The sequence below is a fragment of the Thalassophryne amazonica genome, chromosome 1, assembly GCF_902500255.1.
Source record: "Thalassophryne amazonica chromosome 1, fThaAma1.1, whole genome shotgun sequence".
Classification (NCBI taxonomy): domain Eukaryota; kingdom Metazoa; phylum Chordata; class Actinopteri; order Batrachoidiformes; family Batrachoididae; genus Thalassophryne; species Thalassophryne amazonica.
Window position 1 is genome coordinate 61,913,771 of NC_047103.1, and position 24,038 is coordinate 61,937,808.

The 24,038-nt window shown below is 43.8% G+C and overlaps 1 protein-coding gene across 1 annotated transcript in view; it reads left to right on the forward strand.

The window, feature by feature from the left end:
• ofcc1 (orofacial cleft 1 candidate 1) overlaps positions 1–24,038 on the forward strand; it is a 217,375-nt gene that overhangs the window by 13,411 nt on the left and 179,926 nt on the right. The window contains exons 6-10 of the mRNA XM_034166227.1: positions 2,269–2,481; positions 5,701–5,798; positions 6,963–7,049; positions 19,609–19,664; positions 20,788–20,914. Of these exons, the coding sequence (XP_034022118.1) occupies positions 2,269–2,481; positions 5,701–5,798; positions 6,963–7,049; positions 19,609–19,664; positions 20,788–20,914 (581 nt within the window). The remainder of the gene's footprint in view (positions 1–2,268; positions 2,482–5,700; positions 5,799–6,962; positions 7,050–19,608; positions 19,665–20,787; positions 20,915–24,038) is intronic.

Below are 24,038 nucleotides of genomic sequence, written 5' to 3' on the forward strand. Positions count from 1 at the left end.
ACATACAGAAAATTGGCTTGGAGATGAAGCTGTCTAAAAGTGCCGGAGGCAGAATGTATTTCACAATATTTGGCAAAGAATTATGGGAAATGGTAACAAGTCCTTGCTTTGATTCACCAAATAAGAATATATCAGAAATCTTTTTTTGAAAAGTTTCATTGAGCACAAAAGCAAATGTTTATTTTTTTAAGTCTGTTTTAAAATTTTATACCAGTAATATTATCAGTTCATCATATTGTCATTTAAAGTTCAAAAATACTGTATTAATTATCGTCAACAACCAATAGCAGTGGGGGCAAGGTGCAGCCTTGTCTCATAAGATGTCTAACGATGTTATGCACGAGACGCAAATGCACAATCCCCTGCAGTGCAGAACCTAGGGTCAGGGTTCAGGTTAGCATAACAATAAGAATAAGTGGAATGTTCGCCTGGTTTTCCCAAATGTATAGGTCAGGACCTATGGCCTTATTTTCGTATATTTACCTATGAAAGCTGAATCAGAACAGCCTGCCTCTGGACACCTCCAGAGGAGGGGAACAGGTGATGTCATCACCCTTGTCTTTCTGTCTGATCGTGTGTTAAAAGATGACTTGATTATATTTTTAGAGGTGATCCAGATCTGTCTGATCCCCCCTTTTTTTCACTTTTTTGTTAATTGTATAGGTTTATCTTTGGTTTTCACTCTAACATTCTTGTCTTATTACATTATCAACAGTTTTCTGTTTATATTTTTCTTTTTCACATTAAGGTATAATCTTGCTTTCCTTTCTAATGATCTAATCTCATAACATCATCAATAATTCTCCTTTCATCTCTTTTTTTTCTATTTTTAATTTGAAACAGGTTGAGTATTGGTTTTGCTGTCACATTCTTGTCTTTTAACTTTGTCTTTTTTGAAGTGTTTCTTTGTTTTTCATTGTAAGGTTTATCTTTACCCACATCTACAAATATTCTTATAACTGGATATCACCAGGTTTTCTTTTATCTCTTTCTGGTTCATGGTGAGATAGGGTTTTCCATGTTTTCCTTTGCTTAACATCATCAACAATTTTCCTTTCATTTTTTTCCTTGTGATGTTTTTCTTTGATTTTTCTAAAGCAGCTGTCACACTGTAACAGACTGAGGAAATGTATGAGTAACAGAAACAAAATTCTAATAGCCATTTGTGTCCATTTTTGTCTTGTACAAATCCTTATCTCATTCATTACATGAGTTCCTTGTCAGCTGATGTGTGGCGAATCCATTGGAAAGTTTTGTGCATGCTCAAAACTTTGAGTGGATATCACACAGAGAGCCTTCCCAGTGGTTGCACATTTCATTGTGTTATGTACTTGTTCATAACTTGCCACTGAATGTCTGGCAGATGCTTGTTTTATCCATGCGTTATCTTTTTATCCTTAGTTCGCATCCGGAAGTGCTGTGCACCCGCATTCGGTGGTTGTCTACTCACTCCATCAAAGCTCCGAATCCACCAGGGACTGACGAATTAGGCGATTTTTGCCACTGGTCAAATTATTTAAATCCATTCTAATCAGTTTACACAATCCATCATTTTCATTTATCATTATCATTTTCCCTTATGACATCATCAATGTTTTTCCATTTGTGTTTATTTCCATTGATTTCCTGACTAACTCCCTTGCATCATGACATAAACATTTTTCTGACTCTTTCATTTTCAGTATCTCTTCATTTTGTCAATATCACATAGGCCTCTTCTCTAACATTCTGACCTGATGACTTCAAAGCTCTATAACCTTCACCAATGATTTCACATAGATGTGATCCAAGATATATCAGCATGCGAGCTGTATCAAACACCATTTGAATTCATGCCATCAGGATTTCCACAAACTTGTATTTTTGTGTTTGAAGTAACTCTACATCAAATGCTCAACATAACTATATACAGCTTAGTTGAATAATAAAGTCCAAATTTGTCCACATTTCACAATCTGTTGGCAGAGGAAATTATGGCATTGGTTACTCTGGTCTTTCTTTTTTCCATATAGGCATAGGCAGCCTTTTAAATATATTAGTATTATATTTACTCTTACAAATGTTCACATTTGTTTGAGTCGGTCCACCTGCACATAGGCATGCACACACATATACACACACATACGTACACACACACAAGTGTGCCTGTTTATGTGTGTGCTAAGTATGCACATCCATCAGCATGCACATGAGTGTATCTCTGTTTATGTGTGCACATTCATCTGTGTATGTGTGTCTGTGCATGCCCACCGATGCATATCACTCCAGGTACGGTGCTTGCCCCCGGGGATGAGGAGGTGTTGGAGGTGAAGGCGGTTGATCCGGTGCTTCAGCAGCAACTGCTGCTCCACGGTGGTGGTGCTGCTGCCTCGGGCTACAGGCCCTCCCAGGCCCAGACCACTGCCAAAACCCAGGCTGGGATAGGAGACGCTCGACTCAAAGCAGGCAGGATAGTAATGGGCAAGGAAAGCAATGGAAAAAGTAATGCTGTCATCCTTTGTGTTTTTTTTCTTATGTGGTAATTAGCTTTGTATTTAATATAATGTGTATAATATACTGTGTAATGTACATTTAATTGCAGTATAGTATTGTGTATTATCACAGAGCTACAAGTACTAATTAAAGGAGAATTATGAATAGGCCTAAACACATTGCTCCAGTTTGTAGCTTACACAATCATTTCCATGAGCTGCTACCTTCACGTGTACAGGTGTAATTAGCTATATTTGGTAAGTAATGTTTAACTTATTAAGCATGTTGATGAACAGCCAATCAGAACAACATTCTACAGGAGTGGCTTGAAAAAGTTTTCCATTGTTGAAGATCACAAAAACATCATTTTATGTGCTTGTGAACATTCTCTGAGCATGACTGTGGTGTGTGATATTTCCATGATGAAACAAATCCATGAGGTGGAATATTTGCTTTCAGGATTGACTAAAATTGCTGCCTTTCCTCACAGAACAGTTTCAGAAATATAATGTAGAACAAAACATCCTGATACCAAGTTTCACAATCGAAAACTAAGGGCAAGTAAACAACATATCTGGATTGTGTGTCACAATATTAAATTATTACATCCACCAAGGGCGTAATCAAATCATCTGCGTTTATTTATTTGTCTGTCTCTCGGTCTGTTAGCAGGATTACGTCAAAACTACTGCATGGATTTTCACGAAATTTTCACCACAGAGAGATATCAGGTCATGGATGAACCATTAAGTTAAATCTTGATCCGCATCCGGATTCTGGATCAGGATTTAACTTTATATAGGATTTGAAGATTACTTCAAAACTACTTCACGGATTCTCACTAAATTTGCACCTCAGAAAGAAATTAGGGCATGGAAGACTCAACTGAATTTGGGAGGTGATCCGTATCCGGATTGGCATATTTTATTTCTGTAAGGATGTACTATGCAGACAATGGCAACTTTAACACCCTCCCCCCATCCCAACGTGTCCATACAGTAACACTCCTGATATTTTTTTAGTTTGTGGATGCTAATACCCGGCTATCATTCTGCATCACAGCAATGGTTTCTATAAAAGTGAACCAGGAATTAGTTCATTCTTAGAACAATGTAAAGGAGTTCTGCAATTGTGTGAGTTATAGTTACATTACAAATAGCAATAAAAATTTTATTAAGAAAAGTCCAACCAAAAATTACATCAGCATTTCATGTGAACAGGTCTTCATGCATCCAGACGGAATACAGTGGAGTGGATTTTGTGTGTGTGTGTGTGTGTGTGTGTGTGTGTGTGTGTGTGTGTGTGTGTGTGTGTGTGTGTGTGTGTGTGTGTGTGTGTGTGTGTAGCAGCATCAGTTAGTTCAATCAAATCATTGTGTAGTTGTACCCCACACATGCACACACGGGTGATTCTTAGACTACGGGCACTTATTATGTCCTTTGATCATATTGTATGAAAAACAGAAAAAAGGGGAAATTTCACACTTTTATAGGTATCTTTACAATGAAAGTGTGTTAAGAAATTTGTTCTAGTAGTCTATGATGACTTTTTCACCTTTTTTCAGCATCATTATATGCAAATATTGCCGTTTTGTGTTTGTCCCACACCCAGACTTTTGATCTTCAATGATAAAAATGAATGGTAAAGAAACGTTTTTTTCTAATGTTTTAAAATATCTCTGAATAAAATATCAGTAAAATAATCAAAACATAATTGGGGTATTCAATGTCATAGAACTGTTGTGATTTTTTTAAACAAAATGTAGTTGTCCCACACTATTGCCGTAATTTCCACCTCTATGGAGATAAACAGTGACATCAGAGCACATGTATATAGCGCCAAATCACAACAAACAGTTGCCCCAAGGCACTTTATATTGTAAGGCAATGGTGTGGTGGAAATTACATTTACAAGGCCAATAGTGCCTGTAGTTAAAGAATCACCCACACCCACACAACCAAATTTGCACTCTAAATGGAACCAAGCCGCACTCTAAATGCAATGCAACACAAATGGGATGAATTAATCCATGTCAGGTATGCTGTGGCATGGCATGGTAAGGTATGGCATAATATGCTGTGGTATGGTATGCTGTGACATGGAATGGTATGGTATGGTATGATGTGGTATGATGTGGCATAGTATGGTATGGTATGGCATGGTATGCTGTGACATGGAGTGGTATGATGTGGCATAGTATGGTATGGTATGGCATGGTATGCTGTGACATGGAATGGTATGGTATGGTATGATGTGGTATGGTATGGTATGCTGTGACATGAAATGGTATGGTATGGTATGCTGTGGTATGGTATGGTATGGTATGCTGTGGCATGGTATGGTATGGTATGCTGTGACATGGAATGGTATAGTATGCTGTGGCATGGTATGGTATGGTATGCTGTGGCATGGTATGGTATGGTATGCTGTGACATGGTATGGTATGGTATGATGTGGTATGGTATGGCATGGTATAGTATGCTGTGGCATGGTATGGTATGGTATGCTGTGACATGGTATGGTATAGTATGCTGTGGCATGGTATGGTATGGTATGCTGTGACATGGAATGGTATGGTATGGTATGCTGTGGCATGGTATGGTATGGTATGCTGTGACATGGAATGGTATGTTATGATGTGGTATGGTATGGCATGGTATAGTATGCTGTGGCATGGTATGGTATGGTATGCTGTGACATGGAATGGTATGGTATGCTGTGGTATGGTATGGTATGGTATGCTGTGACATGGAATGGTATGTTATGATGTGGTATGGTATGGCATGGTATAGTATGCTGTGGCATGGTATGGTATGGTATGCTGTGACATGGAATGGTATGGTATGCTGTGGTATGGTATTGTATGGTATGGCATGGCATGGTATGGAATAGTATTGCATGGTGCGGTAATACACCATACTTTATACACTAATACAGCAAGACATTGCTAATATAGTGGAGTGTGACATATTCATAGTATAGTATAATATAGTATAGTATAGTACAACACAGTACAGTGTAGCATAGTGTAAGATAATATACTGCAGTATAGTGTTCCGTGACCATCTGCATGACATAAACCCAGTTAATAATCAAGTCCAGAAAGAAAATGTTTGATAGTGTCTAACATATAGTTCTTGGAGATGTAACATGATAAACTGTGATTTCTAATGAACTGGAAAAATTTTATGTACATGCTTTGCAACAACACTATACTGTTTCTTTCAGCGAGGACAAACGAGGAGACGATCCCCCACTACGCCCAGCAGCTGAGAGAGCGTGTGCGGCCTGACATGATCGCACTTGGCAGTCTTTCACTGCAGCAGGTCAGATTTACAAAGAGGATATCTGTGTCATCATCCCATATTCCACAGCACATGAGCCACATCCATTATGCTGTGCAACAGAGGCTCCGGCTAATGGACAAGCAGCGTCTTCCTGCATGTGCGTCCAGTTTTTGTGCACGTCTGTGTGTATGTGTAATCTAAGATGAGAAGTTTTCTTTCCGTATTTGCTTACTATGCAAAGACTTCTGTTTAATTCTCAGCGTGCCTGCTGAGGTCACTCATTCATCTCCAGCTCAGAACACTGAGCACTGATTTGACATCTATAATCTGCGGTGCACATTGTAGAACATCCTCACACAATTCAGTTATTCATGTTCTGTCTTTGAACTCTTTGGTGCATTATTATGCATATTTGTTGTAGCAGCTACATTTCTCACATTCTTTATGGTCTTTTCAAGAAAAATAGAGCATGACTTTTTGTTTTCTTTTTTTACATTTTGCATCTCTAAAGAGTCGAGATTTTGTGATATCACAAATGTCTGAGGACAAACTGGGAGTGCAAAGAAGATGAACACATATGTAACCAGGATGCAGAACTTCTATCTGGTGTATTTTTAGTTATAATCTCACTTGAAAAGATGGCAGACGGATAACATTTTGTGAATAGGAAGTAAAAACGTGATTAAGGAAAAAAAAAACAAATCTTCCAACAATGTCTCACCATCACCAGTAAGAGTTGACTCATCCTCTCTCATTGGATAATCAGGGGCGTCTACTGTGCACTGTATCTGTTATGTTATGCCGACATAATGTGTGTGCACTCTCCTACTGTTCCCACTCCCACCTCCTATTCAAAGCACATTATCCACCGGAGATTTCACATCTATTTTAAAAATAATAGCATTTTTCTTCTTTCTCCACTCAGGCGTACAAAAAGCCTGTACAGGGCGAGACGCTGTCACTTAGCAGTGTCAATGTGTCTGAATGGGGAGCATGAATGTGCTGACTGAATGTAAAACTGGCAGAAATACTCATCAAACGCTACATGTCTTTAGGGTCTGGCTCGGTATCGATTGCTTGCAGATTGCATTACAGTTGCTCCTTGTGCTTAATTCTGCCATTATTGCACACCGCACTTTCATAAAGCTGCATCCAAACAAAGTGTGTACATGTGTGCGGATCTGTGTTTGAACACATTGTCAGCAGACAGATCAGAGGGGACCATGGGAGAGGAGTGAGTGGGCAACGATGAAGAAGAGACTCATGGCCTTCTTCACTCCACATGTTAAGGTAAAGGCCTGTGTGTTATGAATATACTGGAGAATGAATATGTTGCTTTTTGTGTTGCTAGAATATACGTACAGAACTGGCTTTGGGAGAGTGCTTTCTGTTTATAGGTCAATTCTCAATGGACACATTTATTCTGTCATATCTACGTACGGCAAAACAGTAATGATGATTTAAAAAAAAGTATATTTTATACATTCATTAAGGTGTTCTCCCCTTCTCGATTTTTGATCCCCCCCAATCCTCCACACACACACACACACACACACACACACACACACACACACACACACACACACACACACACACACACACACACAAAGATATCTTGAAATTGGGTGTAATAGGTGGTACAAGCACCGCTGCAGAACATTGTGAGCAATTGGGAAGGTTTTAAAAAATGTTTAAAATATTTCAGGTGTTTGGAGAAATTCACAAAAAGTGAACATTCTGATTTAATTGGTGCACATCAGGGGTAATCGTGTGTAAAAGTAGGTGAAAGTATATGGAGACCTACGTTTCTCTGAACAGAAGCCTCCTTCTGATCCTCATCTGCAACATGAAACCTATTAAAAGAATGTCACGCTCTTTAAAAGAAGATAGTTTTGAGATTTTAACAGAGAAGTTTTAGCTTTTTTAGAAAAGTTTGGGGAAAATGTGTATTCGTGCAATGGTAGGAGAACATGTTCCCAGACCTGACATGACCTGATAAACATGAGGATCTGATAATGGGTTAAATCCATAGAATGTATGTGTACTGGACAGAGCATGTGTGACGTCATTCATTGTTTTTTTTCCCTGTAGAAACCCAAAAAAGCTGAAATGTGCCCCTTTTCTGGGTGTTGCCACATTGGGAGCTCTGCCTGCACTGATTCATGATGAACTCACTAATGCATAAAGGAGTGGCGCGTGTGACGAAAGAAGCCTGAACACGCCCCCCTCTCGAGTCCGAAGCACAAGCTAACATGCTAACCTCAGTTCAGGTGTTTATTACTTCGTATTTTTGTGGACTCTGGTGGTTCTTATAATGGTTTACTTTGGTGTGGACAGTAAAGCTTATCAGCCGCGTATTTCCTCAGTAATCATACATTAAGTGGACGTACTGACAGCTGCAAAAAGTAATAACACCGTTAGCATATATGACATTAAATAAGACAAGAGCTTCACTCAGCATGAATATTGGCACAGGGACATTGTAGATGATCTGTTAGGATGTTTCACCGCACAACAAGCCATATTTTTCCAGGACTTTGTATTAAAATACTCCAAACAGACACAGCAACAACACAACTGTGAGTGGCTCCGTTACGGTCGGAGAGTACGAGAGGTGACGTCACTGCACTCAGCTGCTGTGACTCAAAGAGACCACGCCCACAACTATACACATTTTATTAATTAAAACATCTTAAATGATGAAGTTAGAAAAAAAAAAAAAATCACACCCCCATACAGTTGTCATGGAAGAGGAAACTACAGTGAGGAAAATAAGTATTTGAACACCCTGCGATTTTGCAAGTTCTCCCACGTAGAAATCATGGAGAGGTCTGAAATTTTCATCTTAGGTGCATGTCCACTGTGAGAGACATAATCTAAAAAAAAAAAAAAAAAACAAAAATCCGGAAATCACAGTGTATGATTTTTAAAATAATTTATTTGTATGTTACTGCTGCAAATAAGTATTTCAACACCTGCCAATCAGCAGAAATTCTGGCCCTGACCTGTTAGTCCGCCTCTAAAAAGTCCACCTCCACTCCACTTATTATTCCAAATTCGAAGCACCTATTTGAAGTCGTTAGCTGCATAAAGACACCTGTCCAACCCACACAATCAGTAAGACTCCAACTTCTAACATGGCTAAGACTGAAGAGCTGTCCAAAGACACCAGAGACAAAATTGTAGACCTCCACAAGGCTGGAAAGGGCCAGTCCCATCGCCAGATCTCAGTCTTAAGGGGGGCTTATGAAATCCACCAGGTGGGCACCACTATTAATAGCTTATTTTTGCTTATTTTCACTATTCACGCAGCCCTAATCCCTCACAATAATCATCACATTAACCATGACCGGACCAGCGCTCTCTCTCTCTCTCTCTCTCTCTCTCTCTCTCTCTCTCTCTCTCTCTCTCTCTCTCTCTCTCTCTCTCTCTCTCTCTCTCTCTCTCACACACACACACACACACACACACACACACACACACACACACACACACACACACAAACAAACAAACACGCGCGCACATGTTCGCATGCACACACACACACAAGTACAAATAACGTATTAGATCACACGCAACATCTTGAACTAAACAAACAAAAAAACACCACGGCGGGTGCATTTCAAAGCAACCAACAGAGGGGTCACAGTCGCAATAGTACCAATTGCAACACACACACACACACACACACCTGTGGTGGATGCTGGTCCTTCAAGGAGGGGAAGCTCAATTTCGGCCTACGTCATAAAATGTGTCAGTTTATTTATACATAAATTCTACCCGCCGTTCCTTTTCAAGAAACAGTACATTTGTTACAGCACTTCCAGTCAGCCAGCTCATTTTGTCATACCAGGACAGCTGAAAAGACCTGTTACTTTTCCCAACCTTTTGCACCAAATTACTCTGAGGAGTTGATCGGCCCTGCTGTTCAACTCTAAGTTTTTCTTCGTAAGGAAGACTATCAAATGGCTTCGCCAAAATCTGGTCCACAACATTCAAATTGTCTGCCATTATGTGCAGCTTGCTACCTAGCTAGCTTGCTAGCTGGGACTGGCGCGAGGCTAGTGTGAAGTTTGTCCGCCTGTGAGTGCTTTGTGACGGTGGAGGAGCTCAGCAGCACCCGCTGCTCGGTAGGGACAGAAACTGCGATAGAAGTCAGAAAGAGTGATAGAAGTCTGTCTCCAAACACAAACAGCTACAAAAAAACCCCCCAAAAAACCACCAGAAATATAAGCTCGATTTGTCGCTAGTCGTTTTTAACAAAGAAAACGCCGCTAAGAGGATTAGGAAAGTCTCCGGTTCAACTCAGAACAGAATGAAAATTAAAAAATGCTCCCACGGATGTTTACACCAAAAGATCGGTGATTCACTCATTTCGCTGTCAATCAAAAAGGGATCCAGCCTCAGACAGATCATCCAATCATCATGCAGAAGCTGAGCGTCCGGGCCAGCCGAGGCCGGCCCACTGCCCCATAGACCCCCAGACACGCTGAGCGTCTGATGGGCGGGACAAAGCCCAGCATTTATCCAATGACTCGTCTCGTTTCGCTGCACTCTTTGCTTCGCTATTGAAGCTGAGCGTCCACACTGTTTAAAGCACTGTGAAGCTGCGGGTTTGAGTGAGAGGAGAGCCGCATCATTACCAGTGATAAGAAGCTGATTCTGAACAAAAGTTGAGCGCGTTGTAGTGCATATTTAGTCAGTGACGTACACACAACAGTATATATTTGATCACTTATTTTTTGACAATTTAGGAGAAGCTGAGCTTCCCTTGCAGTCTTAGAGCAATCGCCTCTGACACACACACACACACACACACACACACACACACACACACACACACACACACACACACACACACACACACACACACACACAATAAAAATTTGGACCTACTTTGAGTAGAGTGCCAGTGCTGTCCTCTCTTTCGTCCACCCTGTGTCAGTACAGGATCCATGGAGGTAGAAATGGGTCCAGGGTTTTCTTTGCCAACGACTTCATGTGTTGGTTTATCCGAAGTTACAGATGTTGGGGTTTTAAACCAGTTACGTATATCTACATATAGGAAAGCACAAAAACTAGCTGCTGTCTGCTGGCACAGTGAAGCATAGGGGTGGAAGCATAATGCTTTGAGGGTGTTTTTCTGCACATGGGACAGGATGACTGCACTGTATTAAGGAGAGGATGACCGGGGCCATGTATTGCGAGATTTTGGGGAACAACCTCCTTCCCTCAGTTAGAGCATTGAAGATGGGTCATGGATGGGTCTTCCAACATGACACTGACCCGAAGCACACAGCCAGGATAACCAATGAGTGGCTCGTTAAGAAGCATATCAAGGTTCTGGAGTGGCCGAGCCAGTCTCCAGACCTAAACCCAATAGAAAATCTTTGGAGGGAGCTCAAACTCTGTGTTTCTCAGTGACAGCCCAGTAACCTGGCTGATCTAGAGATGATCTGTGTGGAGGAATGGGCCAAAATCCCTGCTGCAGTGTGTGCAAACCTGGTGAAAAACTACAGGAAACGTTTGACCTCTGTAATTGCAAACAAAGGCTACTGTACCAAATATTAACGTTGATTTTCACAGGTGTTCAAATACTTATTTGCAGCAGTAACATACAAATAAATTATTAAAAAATCATACATTGTGATTTCCTGATTATTTTTTTTTATTATGTCTCTCACAGTGTACATGCACCTAAGATGAAAATTTCAGCAGCATCAGTTAGTTCAATCAAATCATTGTGTAGTTGTACCCCACACATGCACACACGGGTGATTCTTAGACTACGGGCACTTATTATGTCCTTTGATCATATTGTATGAAAAACAGAAAAAAGGGGAAATTTCACACTTTTATAGGTATCTTTACAATGAAAGTGTGTTAAGAAATTTGTTCTAGTAGTCTATGATGACTTTTTCACCTTTTTTCAGCATCATTATATGCAAATATTGCCGTTTTGTGTTTGTCCCACACCCAGACTTTTGATCTTCAATGATAAAAATGAATGGTAAAGAAACGTTTTTTTCTAATGTTTTAAAATATCTCTGAATAAAATATCAGTAAAATAATCAAAACATAATTGGGGTATTCAATGTCATACAACTGTTGTGATTTTTTTAAACAAAATGTAGTTGTCCCACACTATTGCCGTAATTTCCACCACAACACATAATGTCCCTTTAAACAGTTTGTATGAAAGATTGTTTAGGTAGTTTCTATGGAGATAAACAGTGACATCAGAGCACATGTATATAGCGCCAAATCACAACAAACAGTTGCCCCAAGGCACTTTATATTGTAAGGCAATGGTGTGGTGGAAATTACATTTACAAGGCCAATAGTGCCTGTAGTTAAAGAATCACCCACACCCACACAACCAAATTTGCACTCTAAATGGAACCAAGCCGCACTCTAAATGCAATGCAACACAAATGGGATGAATTAATCCATGTCAGGTATGCTGTGGCATGGCATGGTAAGGTATGGCATAATATGCTGTGGTATGGTATGCTGTGACATGGAATGGTATGGTATGGTATGATGTGGTATGATGTGGCATAGTATGGTATGGTATGGCATGGTATGCTGTGACATGGAATGGTATGGTATGGTATGATGTGGTATGGTATGGTATGCTGTGACATGAAATGGTATGGTATGGTATGCTGTGGTATGGTATGGTATGGTATGCTGTGGCATGGTATGGTATGGTATGCTGTGACATGGAATGGTATAGTATGCTGTGGCATGGTATGGTATGGTATGCTGTGGCATGGTATGGTATGGTATGCTGTGACATGGTATGGTATGGTATGATGTGGTATGGTATGGCATGGTATAGTATGCTGTGGCATGGTATGGTATGGTATGCTGTGACATGGTATGGTATAGTATGCTGTGGCATGGTATGGTATAGTATGCTGTGGCATGGTATGGTATAGTATGCTGTGGCATGGTATGGTATGGTATGGTATGCTGTGGCATGGTATGGTATGGTATGATGTGGTATGGTATGGCATGGTATGGTATGGTATGCTGTGACATGGAATGGTATGGTATGCTGTGGTATGGTATGGTATGGTATGCTGTCATCGCATCACGCTCCATATCAGATAAGTGGTTACACAGGAGCTGCACGAGTGTGTGATTGGAGGTGGAGGTGCTCCCTCCTAACTGAACACAGACTGTGGGATTACTGAGTGTGCGAACTCACACTCATCAAACTGTTTCTGTTCTCTGCCAGCAGTACCGGGTCTGACTGCTGAAGACAGTGGCCACCTGGGGCGCAGGGCTTGGCAGCTCCGGTGTTCTTCAGATCCGTTGGTGGTGGAAGCTGTGTGGGTTCCGGCTCTTCTATCACCAGACGTCTTCTATCTTCGAGCCTGCCACACGCCACCTTGTGTATGATTGACATTCCGCACTATTGTTATTGTCTGTACTTCGTTGTGCGCTTCACAACATTAAATTGTTACTTTTTGGCTTATCCATTGTCCGTTCATTAACGCCCCCTGTTGTGGGTCCATGTCACGACACCTTCCCAACAGGATTTCTCGGCCAGCATCATGGATCCCGAGGGGCATCAACCAGCGCTTGAACAGCCAATGGAAGAGCGAGGTGCACAGGTGCCAGCAGGAGGCGTGTTAGGTGAGCTGCAGCACATCTTAACCGCCTTTACTGCTCGGTTGGACTTAGTTACCGAGCAGAGCATTATTCTCAATCGAAGGATGGAGGCTCTCACCGCCCAGGTGGAAGCGCATGCTCAGGGCGCTGCTGCAGCACCTCCTCCTGTTGACCGAATGCCAGAGACAGACATTCCACTGGTCGTTCAACGAACCCCCCCACCTTCCCCTGAAGTATACATAAGCCCTCCGGAGCCGTACGGAGGCTGTGTGGAGATGTGCGCAGACTTCTTGATGCAGTGCTCGCTCGTCTTTTCACAGCATCCCGTCATGTACACATCAGACGCTAGCCGGGTGGCTTACATTATAAATCTGCTTCGAGGAGAGGCACGCGCCTGGGCTACGGCGCTCTGGGAGCAGAATTCACGGCTCCTAACAATTTACACTGAGTTTGTGAGGGAGTTCCGACAGGTGTTCGACCACCCTCATAGAGGCGAGACCGCTTCAAGCGTGCTGCTGTCGATACGACAGGGGTGTCGGAGCGCAGTGAAGTATGCAGTCGACTTCCGCATCGCGGCAGCGCGAGCCGGCTGGAATGCTGTTGCGCTCCGTGCCGCCTTTGTAAACAGACTGTCTCTGGTCCTTAAGGAGCGCCTGGTGGCGAAGGACGAGCCGCGGGATTTAGACGGGCTTATTGACCTGGTTATACGGTTAGACAACCGATTAACAGAACACCGACGGGAGCGAGACGAAGGGCGTGGTCAGGCACAAGCCGTCCCTCTTCCTCCCGGGTCTGAAAGGGAGCCGACTTCCCCACGCTCCACAGCCAGGGCTCTCCACGTGAAGACAGCTCCCCCTGCTGACGTTGCTATGGAGATGAGCAGGGCCAAAAAAGATCAGATCAGAGACAAAGGAGGCTGATCCGTGGAGAGTGTTTTCTCTGCAGCTCAACCGAGCACATACAGAGAGAGTGCCCCAAACGGTCAAAACAGCAGCACTCGTCCTTAGAGACTGGGCTAAGGGTGGGTCACAATACCCACGTGGGGAAACCCCGAAAATCTGCACGTATCCCAGTCACGATCCTGAGTGGGGATCTAACCCTTCACGCCCCAGCACTGGTGGACACGGGGTCGGAGGGGAATCTGCTGGACAGCAGATGGGCAAAGGAGGTTGGGCTCCCTCTAGTGGCCTTACCGTCACCATTGTCGGTGCGGGCACTAGATGGCACCCTTCTTCCACTAATCACACACCAGACACAGCCCGTGACTTTGGTTGTTTCTGGGAATCACAGGGAGGAGATTGTGTTTTATGTAACACCTTCTACCTCCCGAGTGATTTTGGGTTTTCCATGGGTGTTAAAACACAATCCCCGGATTGATTGGCCGTCTGGGGTTGTGGTTCAGTGGAGCGAAACCTGCCACCGGGAGTGTTTAGGATCCTCGGTTCCACCCGGTGTGACAGCTAAGGAGGAGGTTTTAGTCCCCCCCAATCTGGCGGCGGTGCCAGCCAAGTACCATGACCTTGCTGACGTCTTCAGCAAGGATCTGGCACTCACGCTGCCCCCACACCGTCTGTACGATTGTGCCATTGATTTGATACCGGGCGCTGAGTACCCGTCCAGCAGGCTGTACAACCTCTCACGTCCGGAACGCGAATCAGTGGAGACCTACATCCGGGACTCGTTAGCTGCCGGGTTGATCCGGAACTCCACCTCCCCGATGGGTGCTGGTTTCTTTTTTGTGGGCAAGAAGGACGGCGGACTCCGTCCATGCATTGATTACAGAGGGCTGAACGAGATCACGGTTCGCAACCGATACCTGTTACCTCTGTTGGATTCAGTGTTTACGCCCTTGCATGGAGCCCAAATATTTACAAAATTGGATCTTAGGAATGCTTATCACCTGGTTCGGATCCGGGAGGGAGACGAGTGGAAGATGGCATTTAACACCCCGTTAGGTCACTTTGAGTACCTGGTCATGCCGTTCGGCCTCACCAATGCGCCTGCGACATTCCAAGCGTTGGTTAATGACATCTTGCGGGACTTCCTGCATTGGTTTGTCTTCATATATCTAGACGATATACTCATCTTTTCTCTGGATCCTGAGACCCATGTCAAGCATGTACGTCAGGTCCTACAGCGGTTGTTGGAGAACCGGCTGTTTGTGAAGGGTGAGAAGTGCGAGTTTCACCGCTCTTCTTTGTCCTTCCTGGGGTTCATAATCTCCTCCAACTCCGTCGCCCCTGATCCGGCCAAGGTTGCGGCGGTGAGAGATTGGCCCCAACCAACAAACCGTAGGAAACTGCAACAGTTCCTCGGCTTTGCGAATTTCTACAGGAGGTTCATTAAGGGCTACAGTCAGGTAGTTAGCCCCCTGACAGCCCTGACCTCCACTAAGGTCCCCTTCACCTGGTCGGATCGGTGCGAAGCCGCGTTTAGGGAGTTGAAGAGCCGGTTTTCATCTGCACCATTTCTGGTGCAGCCTGATCCTACTTGCCAGTTCACAGTGGAGGTGGATGCCTCTGACTCAGGGATAGGAGCCGTGATGTCCCAGAGCGGGGAGTCCGATAAGGTCCTCCACCCTTGTGCCTATTTTTCCCGCAGGTTGACCCCGGCTGAGAGGAATTACGACGTCGGCAATCGGGAACTCCTGGCGGTGAAGGAGGCTCTTGAAGAGTGGAGACACCTGTTGGAGGGAGCGATGGTGCCCTTCACGGTTTTTACGGACCATCGGAACCTGGAGTACATCCAGACCGCCAAGCGGTTGAACCCCAGGCAAGCCCGCTGGTCACTGTTCTTCGGGCGCTTTGACTTCCAGATTACATACCGCCCCAGGACCAAGAACCAACGATCGAATGCCCTGTCCCGGGTGCATGAAGAGGAGGCCAAGGCCGAGTTGTCAGACCCCACAGAGACCATCATCCCCGAGTCCACTGTCGTGGCCGCCCTCACCTGGGACGTGGAGAAGACCATCCGGGAGGCCCTGACACGGAACCCGGACCCGGGGACCGGCCCGAAGAACAAACTATACGTCCCACCGGAAGCCAGAGCTGCCGTTTTCCAAGCTGTCCTGTCATCCCGGGGTGAGCAGGACCATGGCGGTAGTCCAGCAGCGCTTCTGGTGGGCGTCTATGGAGGCCGACGTCCGGGACTACGTCCAGGCCTGTACCACCTGTGCCAGGGGCAAGGCTGACCACAAGAGGACCTCAGGACTCCTCCAGCCCCTACCGGTGCCTCACCGCCCCTGGTCCCACATCGGCCTGGACTTTGTCACGGGCCTCCCGCCGTCCCAGGGCAACACCACCATTCTCACGATAGTGGACCGGTTCTCCAAGGCGGCCCACTTCGTGGCCCTCCCGAAGCTTCCCACGGCCCAGGAGACAGCAGACATCCTGGTCCACCACGTCGTGCGTCTGCATGGGATACCAGCGGACATCGTCTCAGACCGTGGCCCTCAGTTCTCCTCTCAGGTCTGAAGGAGTTTCTGCAGGGAACTGGGGGCCACTGTGAGCCTCTCGTCCGGGTATCACCCACAGACCAACGGACAGGCAGAGCGGGCCAACCAGGAGCTGGAGCAGGCCCTCCGTTGCGTTACTTCCGCGCACCTGATGGCCTGGAGCACCCATCTGGCCTGGATCGAGTACGCCCACAACAGCCAAGTGTCGTCTGCCACCGGCCTCTCCCCGTTTGAGGTGTGTTTGGGGTACCAGCCCCCATTGTTTCCACTTGTGGAGGGAGAGGTCGGTGTGCCCTCGGTCCAGGCCCACCTCAGGACATGCCACCGGGTGTGGCGGACCGCCCGTTCTGCCCTGTTGAAGGCCCGGACGAGGGCCAAGGCCCATGCAGACCGCCGGCGTTCCCCAGCCCCTGCATACCAGCCCGGGCAGGAGGTGTGGTTGTCAACAAAGGACATCCCACTTCAAGTTGACTCTCAGAAACTCAAGGACAGGTATATCGGACCATTTCCCATCACCAAGGTCCTCAGCCCGGCCGCAGTGAAGCTACGGCTACCAGCTTCACTGCGGATCCATCCTGTCTTTCACGTGTCTCAGATCAAGCCTTACCACACCTCACCACTCTGCACCCCTGGACCTGCACCGCCTCCTGCCCGGATCATTGACGGGGAGCCGGCATGGACCGTGCGTCGGCTCCTGGACGTCCGTCGCAAGGGTCGGGGGTTCCAGTATCTGGTGGACTGGGAGGGGTATGGCCCCGAGGAACGCTCCTGGGTGAAAAGGAGCTTCATCCTGGACCCGGCCCTCCTGGCCGACTTCTACGTCCGGCACCCGGACAAACCTGGTCAGGTGCCAGGAGGCGCCCGTTGAGGGGGGGGTCCTGTTGTGTGGGCTGCTGAAGAGGAGGTACTGCTGGCCCACCACCACCAGATGGCGCCCTGCTTGGAGTGTGGGCTTCAAGCACGAGGGGGCGCCGGAACCAGTGGAGTGACAGCTGTCACATCATCACCACCAGCTGTCACTCATCTACGTCAACCACCATAAAAGCCAGACTGCAACTCCACTTCCCCGCCGAGAAATCATCTACCATACAGGTAACCGTCTCTATTGAGATTTCTCTGCTAAACTGCTCCCTCCTAACTGAACACAGACTGTGGGATTACTGAGTGTGCGAACTCACACTCGTCAAACTGTTTCTGTTCTCTGCCAGCAGTACCGGGTCTGACTGCTGAAGACAGTGGCCACCTGGGGCGCAGGGCTTGGCGCTCCGGTGTTCTTCAGATCCGTTGGTGGTGGAAGCTGTGTGGGTTCCGGCTCTTCTATCACCAGACGTCTTCTCTCTTCGAGCCTGCCACACGCCACCTTGTGTATGATTGACATTCTGCACTATTGTTATTGTCTGTACTTCGTTGTGCGCTTCACAACATTAAATTGTTACTTTTTGGCTTATCCATTGTTTGTTCATTAACGCCCCCTGTTGTGGGTCCGTGTCATGACACCTTCCCAACAGCAAAATCGCAGGGTGTTCAAATACTTATTTTCCTCACTGTATCTACAGAGACCAAAACTGTTTTTTTTTTTTTTGTTTGTTTGTTTGTTTTTTGTTTTTTTGTAACCGGCTGTAAACATTATTTATTTCTGCTTGAAAATTGGATGTTTTAAAATGGTTTTCTATGGGAATGTGCTCTGTTTTGGAGCCAGCCTCGAGCGGCCACTCAAGGAACTTAAAATGCAAAATGCAGACTTGAGTGTTTTGCCACTTGGTTAAATCTAAACAAACATAAGTGATATGAGGGAATCACCCAAACAAACAAACAAAAAACACCAATAAACAAATGGGTACTAGCCTTGGTTGGGGAAGCAGCCTGCAATGGACTGGCACCCCATCCACAGGGAATCATAGACTCTCATCTGTTTCACACTATGGAATCCAGGGATAAGCAATACCAATGTACCTCAGGGCCTATATAAGATTCACTACAAACCAATAAACAGCTGAGTAAAAACATTACCTCTTTTGTGTTGGAAATAGAAGAGTGATTACTGATTTGCACTGACAGTTAGCATACAAATAATGAATGTTTATGAGTGCAATGGTGCATGATTAATTTAAAAACAGAAAAGGGACTTACATTTTGGTGTGTATCACTGGTCCATTGACATCAAGAGGTTCAAAACAGTCCAACATGATCTTTAAATAGCATCCCAGTCCAATCCAAAATTGTTCTCAGTCAAGTTGCAAAAACAGTCAGATAGTTCAAAAACAATCTTGATGATGTAGTCCATAGCTGATTCCGTGCATTGACTTCTTTGTCTACAGACTGCCATCTGCTTTCACCAGTCCAGCGAAAAATTGCAACAGAAACTTGTCGAGCTCTTGATCTGACAGCACTTGTCATTCAACTAGATATGTCCCAGCAAATACTGCAAATGCCCCCAGACAGCGTAGTGTTTTTTTGTGTTAGAAGAATGTGCACCTTCAATAAGCTTGTTCAAATTGTCATCTGTCACCAAAACAAACCCAACCATATTTGTTTTTAAGTTAAGCACTGTCACTGCTAGTGTGAATGTGCAGAGGTTGCGGTGTGCAATAGCACAAAACGTATAGCACCAGAATTGCATGGTAAATGGAACACAATGGCAAATGGTAAGAATGATCCATATCACGTGACATACAAACCACCAATCAAATGACAAGGATCTATTTAGGTGTTATATAATTTCAAATGTTCGCACATTAACTGTTTGATGTCCACTTGTATATTCCAATGGAGCCCCATTCACAAAGAGACTGTGATGGACCTGAAACAGGACCGCCAAACCTTCAGTGGTAAGTCCAGTCTTTTTTCATATTTCTCCCCATATACACAATCAATGTCAGATTCACAGTGACAGTTCAGGAGGTATGTAAGTCACATGTCCACTGCAGAGGCTTCACCTGTAGGTGGTGGGCATTGCATTGTAGGTGCTGTGTCCATGTCATGGTGTTTGGAGTTGCATCAGTTCTTGGCCTTTCCACTCACGTCAGAGATCTCACATCAAGTCTGGTGTGACAAGTCCTGCAGGCGCTCAGCTTAGCATGTTTAAGTTTGGAGTAATTATGGACTACTCTGTTGGCTGTCATGATAAAATAGTGAAACTGCTGTTGAAATCAGCCTCTTCTCTTGTGTTTGGTTGTTTTCTGGGTGGGTGGTAGCCGGACACCAGCCTTGTCAGATGAATGTGTTTTGGAGTTTAGCGAGATGACCTCTTCTTGACAGCCTTGAACCCTGTAAATTCCTTCTGATATCAATGGTGGGTGGTTATTAGACATGGGAGACTTTCTATGCATCACCTAGGGCTACATCTGCCTGAAATTGAATGAGAAATGATTTCACGTTTCTCTCTCCCTCTCTCTCTCTCTCTCCCTATAAAAAGTAAAAAAAGGAAGAGCTGACTTGTGGTTTTTGCAACAAATGTGTAATTCATTTGTTTCCACTCTTTCTGATTTAATGGAGGTCGAGTAATTGCATTAGGAATCGCATTGTGCCTTGTTGTGAACTGATGAAAGCACATGTAATACTTTTGATAGGCAAACAGAGAGGAGGGAGAAAGAGAGAAAGGAAAAGAAAGACCCAGTGCCCGCCTTTGATGCTGGAGCATTTATTTGCTGAATTATCCTTCCCTTTACAAGTATCTTATCCCCAGTCACAGGCAGGCCGGGGCCCCTGTGATATTGCTTTATTTTGAGGAATTAAGAGAGGTGGCGAGGAGACAGAGCAAAGCAACCGCTTATTACATTACTACTGATAAGATTGAAAGGCAGAGAAAGGCATGAGAGAGAGAAAAGGGACCCGGTGGAAAGTGTTTTGCTGTGGCGTTATTAGATTGAGCTGCTGTCGGCTGTAACAACAGAGGGTCCAAATGAAGGTGGCTGTTAACAGGGTTACTGTGTTGTGTTTTTGTGCACGTAGCAGCACATCCGCTGGAAGCCCGTCACTCAGAGCACCAGGGGAAGGCCGACAGGAAGTGATGGCCAAAGTCGGACAGGTGACAGAGCTCCTCGAATCCTCTTCTTTGGCGTCGCCGCCCCTGTGGCAAGTAAGATCTGTTACCTGACTGTGGAATCGCACAGACAGAGGTTTGAGTGTGACGGGAAAAAAGATATTGATCAAAGAGTGTTTACATAAAAAAAAAAATATGGTTGTTTGTTTGAAAACAGCCGTATGATGTAATTATTTGAAATCCCACAATGAACAGGAAAATTATGTGCTCCATAGTCCCCAAATTCCCTCAGTCCCCCTCCTGCACAAACATAAATACACTCTCCTCAAGTCTGCACTAGGAGATATATATATATATATATATATATATATATATATATATATATATATATATATATATATATATATATATATATATATATATATACACACACACACACACACAGTGGTCCCTCGTTTATCACGGGAGTTACGTTCTAAAAATAACCCATGATAAGCGAAATCCGCAAAGTTGTCAGCATTTTTTTTGCAATTATTATAGATGTTCTAAGGCTGTAAAACCCCTCACTACACACTTTATACACTTTTCTCAAACAGGCATTAACATTTTCTCACTTTTCTCTCCTGTGTAAACACTCTCTTTTTTCTTCTGGGCGAGAAGATTATGAACAGACACACATAGAACTCTCCTTTCACTCACTGCCTCCGGAGCTACGGATGGGGGACCCGCAAAGAATCGAAGTCCTCAGTCCACGGAGCTCTGTGGCTGTGGTCAACATCCGCATCAAAACAGCGAGCGTAGTCTCTGGACCTGTTGCCAGATTTGGCGCAGCTCCATACAGCAGACAGGAGGGCGGTGTGAGTGGCCCACTGCTGCGTTTACCGAGCCCGCAGACTCAGTAAGCGCATGCCGGCCCGCCTGATAAGGATGCAGAACACAATGCGCTGTTAAAAAAAAGCATGCAAAATTGCACTAAAAAAAAAAATCTGCGAAACTGCGAGGCTGCGAAAGGTGAACCGCGTTGTAGCGAGGGACCATTGTATATACATTTATACATATAAAGGGCTACGTCTGTCTGTCTGTTAAACTCCCAACCGATAATATGTAGCCCTATAAACTATATATATTCTGAATCCTCATGACATGGGGACCAAACTGGTACCATTTTTTTTTAAAAGGTTGAACTGAAAATTACCCCCAAAATAGCCATTTTTGTAAGACCATACAGTGTTGTATAGGGATGGGTATTGATAAGATTTTATCGATATCGATGCCATTATCGATTCTGCTTATCAATCCGATTCCTTATCGATTCCCTTATCGATACCTCTTGTGAATTTTGTACTAAACGTAGGCTTTACAGGTTTTCTATGTATTTCATTGAGTCTTAAAGTAAATAAATATGAAACTGGTCCCTGTATCCTTGATCTCCGGACATAAATAAAAATAAACAAAATGGTGTTTCGCTTTGAAGTTATTAATTCCGACTGGCCGCGCAGCGTTTGGAGCTGTGTGAACAGAACGGAGGACAATTCTCATTTCTTTCTCGCAACAAGACAGGAGTCCCAGTTAGTAATTTTAATCCGTACAAAAGTGACTCACGATTTCACATATTCAGGGATGAAAGTGGTGAAAAACAAAAAAAGCTGAAACCCAATATTACCCCCCAACACCACGTGCACGAAAATGTTTGAATTCTAGAAGCTCTGATATCCAATCTGGGACTATTCCAGACAATAAACTGCAGTGAGTGCAGCATCCATTTAGGTGAGAAAAAAAACCCAACTTTCAAATTCATTCATTCCAGTAGTATTCTGCTCTTACTAGGATGTAGCAGTTTTATAGTTTGGCAGATAGTTCTGGAGGAAAACGCTGAAGAAATTAACACATTGAAAATATGGTTTGACCGAAGCAAACTATCATTAAACTTAAGACAGGGATGAAATAGAGGTGTAAGAGTCATGAGGTGTTCACAGCAAACACTTATTTATTTCTGTATGTATGTATGTATGTATGTATTTATTTTCATTTGGTTGTTTAGTTGGTTTTATATTTTCTGTTGTGTTTTATTCAGGTTCTTTTTCTCTCTTTCTCTAAAATTGTATATAATCATTAGATTAGTTATTATTACTATTACTGTTGTGCTTGCTATTATTATTAATATATAAACATAAATAAATTTTAAAAAATATTACAATTTGTAATACATTTGACTGTTTTACAACAACAAAATCTTGACAGCTGCAACTGCTTAATTCTAACTTTAACATTGAAAATGCCATAGACATGCTAACGTGTTAGCATCAGTTCCGTTTTTAAGTTATAAAATACATCTATCAACTGTTTCAGAAGACCATAATAGGTCGATTTAACATAAAAAAGGTAAATAGTACTCACAGCCATATGCTCTTTAGGGTTTTAGCGGCGGAAAGCAAAGAAACAAAATTAATCAACGAAGCAATGATTGAAGCACTGCTTCGATCTGCGACTCACTGCTTCAATTGGTTCAAGGTTCAAACCAAAGCCACGCTGCAGAAAAGTTGATTACAGACCCACTGCAGGGTCTGTAATCAATGTAGAGAAATTAAAATTTTCCTGACAAACACCCCCAAAAACAACGGCCATTCTGAAGGACCGATAAGGGAATCATTAAGTAAAAAGGTTATTGATGCCGGTGGATCGAATAATTTCTTAACGATACCCAAAAGGAACCGGTTCTCGAGACCCATCCCTAGTGTTGTAACGTGAGATAAACTCCCAAACTATAATATGTAGCCCTAAAAACTATATATATTTTGAATCCTCATGACATGGGGAACAAACTGGTACCATTTTTTAAAAAGTTTACCCCCAAAATAGCCGTTTTGTAAGAGCATACGGTGTTGTACCATGTGCAATAAACTCCCAAACTATAATATGTAGCCCTAAAAACTATATATGGGTGATTCTTTAACTACAGGCACTATTGACCTTGTAAATGTAATTTCCACCACACCATTGCCTTACAATATAAAGCGCCTTGGGGCAACTGTTTGTTGTGATTTGGCGCTATATACATGTGCTCTGATGTCACTCTTTATCTCCATAGAAACTACCCAAACAGTCTTTCATACAAACTGTTTAAAGGGACATTACAGTGTTGTGGTGGAAATTACAGCAATAGTGTGGGACAACTACATTTTGTGTAAAAAAATCACAACAGTTGTATGACATTGAATAC